Below are 10,818 nucleotides of genomic sequence, written 5' to 3' on the forward strand. Positions count from 1 at the left end.
TCTTAAAGCTAGATGTTCCCAGTGCTTTTAGCTAGTCAGTCAGTTAAGTGCCCACTGTGTTCCAGGCACATTCTTTATGAGATACTGTTTAGACTAGTGACCATTTCTAATTTCCTCTTCTTTAGCTGCTTCAGTGTCATAGAATTGTGGAAATAGAGCTGGCAGCAACCTGATAGACCATCTAGGCCAAGGTCCAACTTGACAGAAAAGGACACTGAGGCACAGAGGCGTGAAGTGACTTATCCACGTTTGTACCTTGGCCAGCTTTGTCAGACTTTGAAACAAAGGCTTTGGACAGTGTCCCTCTTACTACATATTGAACAGAAATTGAAACAAATTCCAAGTGTGGTCTGTCTGCTACAAAATATGATCAATGTCTTTAGATGATATTGTCCTTTATATGACTTAAGATTTTAGGCTGAGTTTGGCTAGATTTTTTTTCAGGTACCAAAATGTGTTCTTGAGCTTGTAGTCGGTTAAAACAGGAATTTTTGAATTCCACCTGTTGTTGAATCAGACTTGCTTAATCTTAAACTTAAGCAATTAATGTTTTAAATTTAAATCTATGACTTGATATGTCCTTGTGCAATTTCTTCTTTTTTGTTTGGCTTGCTTTTCCACCCTGTGGATTTCATTTATTTATTTATTTATTTATGTAGAATTTTTTTCCCCCAAGTAACGTAAAAAAATTTTAGGGGGCAGCTAGGTGGCACAGTGGATAATGTACTGGCCCTGGATTCAGGAAGACCTGAGTTCAAATTCAACGTCAGACACTTGACACGTGCTAGCTGTGTGACCCTGGGCAAGTCACTTAACCCTCATTGCCCTGCAAAAAAATTTTTTTAAAATTTAACATCAATTTTTTAAACTTTGTCTTCCAAATTCTCTTCCTCCCTCCCTGCCCACTGCCACTTAAGAACTCAAGCAATTCAATATAAGTTATACATGTGCAATCATCTGTGGATTTCATAATCTCAAGTAGGCCCTAAGTGCAGCAAGGCAATTCTTTTTATACCTTCCTTTAATCAACAAATTATGCCACTAATAAGGATAATTCTTCCAAACCTTTTTGTCCTTCCTCAACCCTCCCATGGCTTCCCTCTCACTCAGCCTATTCAGCAGAGGATTTTGCTCATACTTCACGAAATAAAATTTAGACCATTCTCTGAGAGATAGATCCCTCTTCCTGTCTTATATCACTCAGATGTCTTCCCCCAATACCTCCTCCTTCATCCCTGTCTAACAGGAAGAAGTGGACTTTCTCCTTGCCAAGGCAAACCCCTCTACGTGCACAAATGATCTCATTCCGCCCCATCTTCTCCAGCAGTTATCCCTTCTATCATCTCCACTCTCACTTATCTTCAGTTTCTCCTTATCTACTGGCTGTTTCCCTGCAGCTTACAAACATGCTCATGTGTCCTCCATCCTTAAAAAAAAAATGCCCACTTTATCTTAATATCCCTATTAGCTGTCTTCGTATTTCTCCTCTCCTTTCCATAGCTAAACTTCTTGAGAAAGGTCTGCAATGGGAATGTCTACTAATCCTCTTCTCACTGTATTCTAAACCCTCTGTAGGCTTTGGACTTCATCATTCAGTTGAAACTGCTTTCTCCAAAGTTACCAATGATTATCACATCTGAAAGTCTTGATCCCAATCCTTCTTGACCTCCCTGCAACCACTGGCACCATCACCCTCTTTTCTTGGATACTTTCTCCTTTCTAGGGCTGATGGCAATACCCTCTCCTGGGTCACCTCCTCCCAGTCTGACTGCTTCCTCAGGCTCCTTTGCTGAATCTTTATCCAAGTCACACCCACTCCTCGTGAGTGCTCCCCTCCTCCAGGGCTCTGTGCTAGGCTCTCTTCACATCAGTCCCCATAGGTGAGCTGTAGTCTCACATCATCAACTGCCTTGTGGCCATCTCAAACTAGGTATTCTTTAGACAGTTTAAATTTGTCATGTTGAAAATATGACTCATTGTCTTTCCCCCCAAATCACTACCTCCTTCCTAACCTCCTTATTACTTTTGGGGGTGGGGTGGGGAAATGAGGGTTAAGTGACTTGCCCAGGGTCACACAGTGTGATGTTTAAAATCTCATATGTGATCGCCTTACCTGCCCCACAGTGTGTATGGGGGGGAGAACTAGCTAAGTTTACTGATAAATTCAGCAACAGTTTAGGTTTTCGAGAATTTATTAAAGTTTATTAGAAGTTAGTGAAGAGAGAGAGAGAGTGAACACAGGACTCTGAAAGAATGAACAAACCTAGTGTGGTAAAAAAATATGAAAGTTTTTTTAACAGTCGGTTAGGATAACTGAAAGACGCCAGAGAGCCTTTATTGTATGGTAGTCACAAGGTGATGTTGATTAGAAGGATAGGAAAGTAGAAATACAATACAAATCGTCTTAAGTCTAGGCTTAGTCTATATTCCTTATAAAAACTCACCAAAAGAGAAGGCCACCTTTGGAGAGAGAGAGAGACCGTCTGTGCCGTGCAGTCAGGAGACCAGCAGAGCAGGAAAAAGCCCCACTTCCGTTCTCTCCTTGCCTTTTAAGCTCGCGCCCCGGAAGTCAAGTGCATAGCAGGCAGTCTGACATGCGCAGCAGGCGCACTGGCGTGCGTAGCTCATGCCATTGGTCTCCTCCCCGAAAGGGTGGTCCTTAAAGAAAAAACTGGCATCTTTCAGTTATCCTAACCGACTGTTAAAAAAACTTTCATATTTTTTTACCACACTAGCTCAGATCTATGCAGAATAGACAGAGAGAAAACCCGCCTTCACCTAACAGCTCACACTTCCAAAGAGAGCGAGTCCTAGCCTCTTCTCCCAGAAGTCCCCTGTGGAACAGGAAGCAGGACAGTCCCCATACACAGCTCCAAGCTAATTGACTGGTCCATTGATTGACATGACTTACAGGTGATCTATGAATAAAGGTAACTTCCAGATGCCAGGCAGCTTCCAGATGCTAGTCATATGCTTTCTCATCAGGGGGGCATTGCCCTGGTTCTCACAATGTTTTTTATTTATTTATAATTAATAAAGTATTTTATTTTTTTCCCGTTACATGTAAAGATAGTTCTCAACTTTTGTTTATACAGGCTTTCCAATTTCAGATTTTTCTCCCTTCCTCCTCCCTTCCCTAGACAGCAGGTAATCTGATATAGGTGATATATATATGTGTATATATATACATATACATATACATATACATATACATATATATATACATATATATATATACATATACATATACATACACATAATAACATTAATCCTATTTCTGCATTAGTCATGTTATAAGAGAAAAATCAGAGCAATGATGAAAAACCTCAAAATAGAAAAAACAACAGCACCAAAAACAAAAGAAATCGTATGGTTCATTCAGCATCTATACTCCACAGTTCTTTTTTCTTTTTTCTTGGATTTGGAGATCCTCTTCTATCATGAGTTCCCTGGAACTCTTCTGTACCATTGCTTTGGTGAGAAGAATCTAGTCCATCACAGTAGATCAACACTCAATGTTGATGATACTGTGTACAGTGTTCTTCTGGTTCTGCTCATCTCACTCATCATCAGCTCACGCAAGACCCTCCAGGTTTCTCTGAACTCCCCCTGCTCGTCGTTTCTTACAGCACTATAGTATTCCATTGTATTCATATACCACAACTTGTCCAGCCATTCCCCAATTGATGGGCATCCCCTCAACTTCTAATTCCTTGCCACCACATAAAGAGCAGCTATAAATATTTTTGTACATGTGGGTCCCTTTCCCCTTTCCCCTTTCCGTGGTTTCTTTGGGAAAAAGACCCAAAAGTGATATTGCTGGGTCAAAGGGTATGCACAGCTTTATCGCCCTTTGGGCATAATTCCAAATTGCTCTCCAGAATGGTTGGACCAGTTCACAGCTCCACCAACAATGCATTAAGAATTTTTTTATTAAGCATATTAAAATAGTCTAAATTCTCCTCTATCATTAAGCACATATTTCTGCATCTTATCTACAAAGCCATCTTGATTTTGACCTTGAATACCTTTCTCATATTTAAATACCCAGCATCTATGGTATTTCCTTCTCTTTCTTGAGCTCTCTGCAGGCTCTGACACTATCAGTCACCCTCTTTATTCTCTCCAGGTTTTGTTTTGTTTTGGTTTTGGTTTTTTGTGGGGCAGTAAGAGTTAAGTGACTTGCCCAAAGTCGCACAGCTAGTAAGTGTCAAGTGTCTGAGACCGGATTTGGACTCAGGTCCTCCTGAATTCAGGGCTGGTGCTTTACCTACTGCGCCACTTAGTGGCCCCCCTCTCCAGGTTTCTGTGACATTGGTTCTCCTCCTACTTGCCTGATGCCTGTCAGTTTCCTTTGCTGTCCCTTCATCCAGGTCACACCTACTAATGGATGTCCCCAAGGCTCTGCTTTTGGCCCTCTTCTCTCTCTGTGCTTTTTTGCCTGCAGACCATTTCAGCTTTCACAGGGTTAATTGTCTCTGTGCAAATGACTCAGGTCTATTTATCCAGCCTGACCCTCTCAGCTAACTCCTAGTCTCACACCTCCAACTGCCTATTGAGATGTATCACACTGGATGTTCCATACACATTTTAAACCCAGCATGGCCCAAAACTGAACTCATCTTTCCTCCCCAAGCCCTCTTCTCGTCTTAACTCTCCCGTCACTGAAAAGGGTACTGCCATCCTCCTGTCACTTCGGCTCACAACCTAGGTGTCATCCTGGACTCTTCTCTCACGCCCCCTCCAACCCACCCCCTCCAATCCAATCTGTTACCAATGTTCATTCTACCCTTGGACATCTTTCATATAATGCTGTTCTCTCCTCTAACATTGCTACCATCTTGGTGCAGTTCTTCATTACTTCATGCCCAGAGTATTTTTTTTTGTGGGGCAATGGGGGTTAAGTGACTTGCCCAGGGTCACACAGCTAGTAAGTGTCTGAGGCCGGATTTGATCTCAGGTCCTCCTGAATCCAGGGTCGGTGCTCTATCCACTGCGCCACCTAGCCGCCCCCTCATTCCCAGAATATTACAGTGGCCTTGTGGTTGATCCCCTTCCTCAAGTCTCTTCCTACTACAGTCCCTCCTTAATTGAGGTTCTGCAGTAATCTTCCTAAAGCACAGATCTGATCTCTAGTCAGTAAATGCCAGTGGCTCCCCATCATCTCCAAGAACAAATATATAATTTGTATTCAAAGCCCTTTACGGGGCAGCTAGGTGGAGCAGTGGATAAAACACCGGCCCTGGATTCAGGAGGACCTGAGTTCAAATCCAGCCTCAGACACTTGACACTTACTAGCCGTGTGACCCTGGGCAAGTCACTTAACCCTCATTGCCCTGCAAAAACAACAACAACAACAAAAGTCCTTTATAATCAGGCCTCTTCCTTCCTTTTCAGTCTTATTACACTTTACTCCCCTCTGTGGACTCTTTTAATTAACCACACAGTTCACAAACATTTATTAAGCACCTGCTGTGTACCGAGCTCTATGCTAAGTGACTTTGGCTTCCTTGCTGTTCCTCCAGCAAGATGCAGCATCTTCCATACGCTCAGCCTTTCCACTGGCTGTTTTCTACGTCTGAAAAGCTTTCCATCTTCATCTCCACCTCCTCGCTTCACTGCCTCTCTTCTGAGATTAGCTCTAGGCTACCGTGTACATTTGGGGTGTTCAAAGTAGTTTGCGTGTTCTCTCCTCTGGTACAACAGGGGCTCCTGAAGGGCAAGCACCCTTTTGGCTTTTCTTTGTGTCCCCAACACTTAGCCCAGTGCCTGGGACACAACAAGGATTTAAGAACATGTTGCCTTGACTCATTAACCAAACCAAAATCCATGCCAAAAACAGGTTAATTTTGTAGTATTTCTTCATTTGGGGCAGATTTTAAGAATTTGCTTTCCCAAGTACCTAACCCAGTCACCTGAACCTAGATTTGGGGTGTTATTGGATTTTGCTTTTGCACTTGCAGAGATAGAAGAATATCATTTTCAGAGTCATCCTATTTTCCCTTTCTGAAAATGTAGACTTTTCTCAAAACTTCTGGACAGTAATAGTGTGATGGCTTTTTTTTTTTCTTTGCAGAGCAATGAGGGTCAAGTGACTTGCCCAGGGTCCCACAGCTAGTAAGTGTCCAGTGTTTGAGGCCAGATTTGAACTCATGTCCTCCTGAATCCAGGGCCAGTGCTTTTATCCACTGTACCACCTAGTTTCCCGCTGTATGATGGCATTTTTAAGGGAGTACTGGTCTGCTAGCTATCTCCTCCTCTATCATAAGCCTTAGTTTACTATTAATAATATTTATTTCATTCTTTCCAGGCTCATCAGCATTTTCCTTAATTATGGAGGTGAAGTTTACAAGTTACTATAATTTTCTTTCTCCCAGCATAAAGAGTTGAGAATATTGACCCTATTCTATTTCTTTCAGGTCCCCTTTGTCAGGTGAGTACAGGTGAAACCAAGGACTCCACTCCAAAGCAGGGTAATTGTATGGGGGAATCATCTAAGACAACACTCACAGTGAAGAGTAATGAATGTGTCAAAGCCTTAAAGCAGATCAATCAATCAACCAATCAGATGGGGCACCTTATTATGCATCAGAAAATTCATACTGCCGAGAAACTCTTTAAATGCAATGAATGTGGAAAAGCCTTTAACTGCAACTCAGGTCTTCTTATGCACCAGAGAATTCACACTGGAGAAAAACCCTACACATGTAATGAATGTGGGAAAACCTTTAGACACAGGAGGACCCTTACTGATCACCACAGAATTCACACTGGAGAAAAACCCTACAGATGTAATGAGTGTGGAAAAGCTTTCAGCTTCAACTCGGGCCTTACTGTACATCGAAGAATTCATAGTGGAGAGAAATCCTACAAGTGTGATGAATGTGGGAAAGCCTTCAGAGAGAGGGGAAGCCTTAATAGACACCAGAAAATTCATACTGGAGAGAAAGCTTATAAATGTAATGAGTGTGGGAAAGCCTTTAGACAGAAGGGGCACCTTACTATACATCGGGAAATTCATAATGGAGAGAAATCCTATAAATGTAATGAATGTGGAAAAGCATTCACTCGGAGAGACAGCCTTAACATACATCAGAAAAATCATAGTGGAGAGAAAGCCTATAAATGCAATGAATGTGGAAAATCATTCAGCTGGAGGGGAAGCCGCTACATGCATCAGAAAATTCATACTGGAGAGAAGTCCTATAAATGTAATGAATGTGGGAAAGCTTTCAGCCAGAAGGGAAACCTTACTATACATCAGAAAATTCATACTGGAGAGAAATCCTATAAATGGAATGAGTGGGGTAAAACCTTCAAGCAGAGAGAACACTGTAGAGTACGTCACAAAATTCATACTGGAGAAAACCCTATAAATGGAATGAATGTGGGAAAGCCTTGAGAAAGGGGCTCCACTTCTGTACGTGAGACAATTAAGACTGGAGAGAAAGTCTCATACTGGAACAAACCACAAGGCATCCTTTATCTGTAGAGGAACAAACGTGGGAATGTTTTCATCAAGACGGGCATAAATTACTGAACACTAAATTACAGAATTAGAGTTAGACCACTGAGACTTAGAAGTGATCTTAGAGCCATCTATCCTAGTCTCTTGATCTAACATATGATGATATTGTTGAGCAAAGGAGTACAGGATTCCAGCAATAAGTCCTTCCTGAGAACTGTTTGAAGCACAAGATCACCTTGGCTGCTTAGCCTGCCCTCCCAAACCATGGCCTGATCGAATTTGTGTTCCAGACCTCCAGATCTCTTACTCACAAACTGCTGCCAATCATGCCTCCCTCATCTTGGCACAATGGAATGGATTTTCTTAATTCCAGCTCAGCCACTGGATGAATTCTGCAGCCCAGCTGGCTTTGTGTCACATGCAGCTTTGATAAGGATACAGGCTATAGGGGCAGCTCAGTGGTGCAGTGGATAAAGCACCGGCCCTGGATTCAGGAGGACCTGAGTTCAAATCTGGCCTCAGACACTTGACACTAGCTGTGTGACCCTGGGCAAGTCACTTAAACCTCATTGCCCTACACCACCCCCAAAAAATGAATTTTTAAAAAAAGGATACAGGCTATACCTTTGCCCCAGTCACTGATTAAAAACAACATAAGCTCCTTATGGCCAGGGACTACGATTTTTTTTTGTCTTTGTATCTTTAGGACCATAGAGTTAGAGCCAGATGGGATCTCACAGCACTTCTAGAGCAGCTGAGTACTTAATAACAACAGCTGAAATTTATATAGTATTTGAATGTTTGCAAAGCACTTTGCAAATATCTCATTTGAGCCTTACAACAATCCTGGGAGGCAGGTGCTATTATTATCCCCATTTACAGATGAGGAGGGAGGCAGGCAGAAATTAAGAGACTTGCCTGTGGCCACACACTAAATGTCTGAGACTAGACTTGAATGCAGATTTTCCTGACTCCAGGTCTGGTGCTTTATTTACTGTCCTACCTAGCTGCCTTTTGAGACTGGTTATCCAAACAGTGCCAAATGCATCTACTCCAAATCTCTCCATTGTTTCCATAAGAATGTCATGAAAAATGTTAAAGGCTTTACTTTCATCTAGGTTGGCTGTATCTGTGGCATTCTGCTTATTCATCAGTTAAATAACTTTTTAAAAAATTTATCTTTTTGGTGAGGCAATTGGGGTTAAGTGACTTGCTCAGGGTTACACAGCTAGTAAGTGTTAAGTGTCTGAGGCCGGATTTGAACTCAGGTCCTCCTGACTCCAAGGCCGGTGCTACCTAGCTGCCCCTTAAATAACTTTTTTAAAAGGATATATGGTGGGGGCGGCTAGGTGGCGCAGTGGATTAAGCACCGGCCCTGGATTCAGGAGTACCTGAGTTCAAATCCAGCCTCAGACACTTGATACTTACTAGCTGTGTGACCCTGGGCAAGTCACTTAATCCCCATTGCCCTGCAAAAAAAAAAAAAAAAAAAGGATATATGGTTAGGCTACCGCAACTTGTTTTTGAGGAATCCTTGCTCACTTTGGGGGATTAACATTTTTTTTTTATGTTTACTATCTTACTAATGATGCGTTCCATAATTTTAAAGGATAATATTTGCCTTTCTCTAGTCCTCCAGTTCTCCTATTATCCTTAATCTTTCAAATATCACTCTTTTTTTTTAAGTGAGGCAATTGGGGTTAAGTGACTTGCCCAGGGTCACACAGCTAGTAAGTGTTAAGTGTCTGAGGCCGTATTTGAACTCAGGTACTCCTGACTCCTGGGCTGGTGCTCTATCCACTGTACCACCTAGCTGCCCTCAAATATCATTTTTTAGGGTTTTTATTTACAATTTTTATAAGTATTCATTATTTCTCCTTTCTATTATCTATCCATTTGAATTTTTAAAAAAAAGAAAGAAAAAAGTCTTTTAAAACCAGCATGTATAGTCCATCCAACAAATTCCCATATTTCCACATCCCAAAAGGTATGTCTCATACATCATGCATTTTAAGTCCATTGCTTCTCTGGCAGGAGGTTAGAAATTATTCCTATTCAGTCCGCTAGGATCATGGTTGATCATTACACTGATTCAAATTCTAAAGGCTTTCAACGTTATTCTTCTCTATAATATTGTTAACATGTCTAAGTTATTCTAATCATGCTCATTTCACTCTGCATCTTCTTATAGAGGTTTTCCCAGTTTCCTCTGAAATGGTCCATTTTGTAATTTCTTATAGCACAACAAAAGTAACAAGAATAATGATAGCCAGCATTACATATCACTTTAAGGTTTGCAAATTGCTTTACATGTGTGTTTTCCTTTGGTCCTCACAATGACCCTGTGCAGTAGGTACTACTGGTATTCCCATTTTACAAATAAAGAAACTGAGGTTTTGAGAAGGTGACTTGCCCAGTTTCACATAGCTAGTAAGTGTATGAGGCAAGATTTGAATTCATTTCTTACTGACTCCCAAGTCTAGCACTGTACCTACTGTGCCATGCTTAGCAGCCAACAATATAAATCAATAAGTATACCATAATTTGTTTAGCCATTCACCAGTAGGCTGGACACCCCTTAGGTTTCCAGTTTTTAACTATTATAAATATGTTTGTATTTACAGGTCCTTTTTTTCTTTTATTTACTTGGGTTTATTGGCCCTATCGTGGTATATTTCTGGGTCAAATAATATGTACGGTTTAGGGAATTTTGGCACATGGTTCCAAACTGCTTTCCAGAATTAGTGTGCCCTGTTTTCCCAAAGCCCCTCCAACATCTGTCATTTTCCTCTTTTGGATATAAGATGGAATCTCGGAGCTGGTTTTTTTTGTTTGTTTTAGTGATGCAATTGGGTTAAGTACTCTGCCCCGGGTCACACAGCTAGTAAGTGTTTAAGTGTCTGAGGCTGGATTTGAAACTCAAGTCCTCCTGACTCCAGGGCCGGTGGCTCTATCCACTGCGCCATCTAGCTGCTCTGTGATGTCAGTTTTATTAGCATGATACAAATTAACCTAAAGCAAATACTATAAAGACACAGGAAGGGTTTACCAAGGACAAGGATGTCTAGATATTTGCTCTATCTACTCTTTGGGGAAAGAGGATACTGAATGGGGACTCATTAGTTGAAGTTTAGTCAAAAGGGCATTTTGATTTGTTTACTCTCTTGGGGAGAGAAGTTAGTAAATAGGGACTTATCTGCTAGCTATCTGGGTTCATCCTGAAATTTTAGCCAAAGAACATTTTCCAGGGTCTCATAAAATCCATTTGGATAATAAGGGACCTCCATCAAATCCAGGTGATCCATATATTCATATTAACAGTATCATATTCTGCTGATTATTGCCACAAT

At 41.4% G+C, this 10,818-nt stretch overlaps 1 protein-coding gene across 1 annotated transcript in view; it reads left to right on the forward strand.

Moving 5' to 3' along the window:
* Nucleotides 1–8,312, forward strand: part of LOC122750935 (zinc finger protein 664-like) — a 28,394-nt gene extending 20,082 nt beyond the window's left edge. Inside the window, exon 4 of the mRNA XM_043997815.1 lies at nucleotides 6,420–8,312. Within this exon, the coding sequence (XP_043853750.1) occupies nucleotides 6,420–7,402 (983 nt within the window). The 3' untranslated portion in view covers nucleotides 7,403–8,312. The remainder of the gene's footprint in view (nucleotides 1–6,419) is intronic.
* Nucleotides 8,313–10,818: the final 2,506 nt, after the last annotated feature.

This window comes from Dromiciops gliroides, chromosome 3, assembly GCF_019393635.1.
Source record: "Dromiciops gliroides isolate mDroGli1 chromosome 3, mDroGli1.pri, whole genome shotgun sequence".
NCBI classification, from domain to species: domain Eukaryota; kingdom Metazoa; phylum Chordata; class Mammalia; order Microbiotheria; family Microbiotheriidae; genus Dromiciops; species Dromiciops gliroides.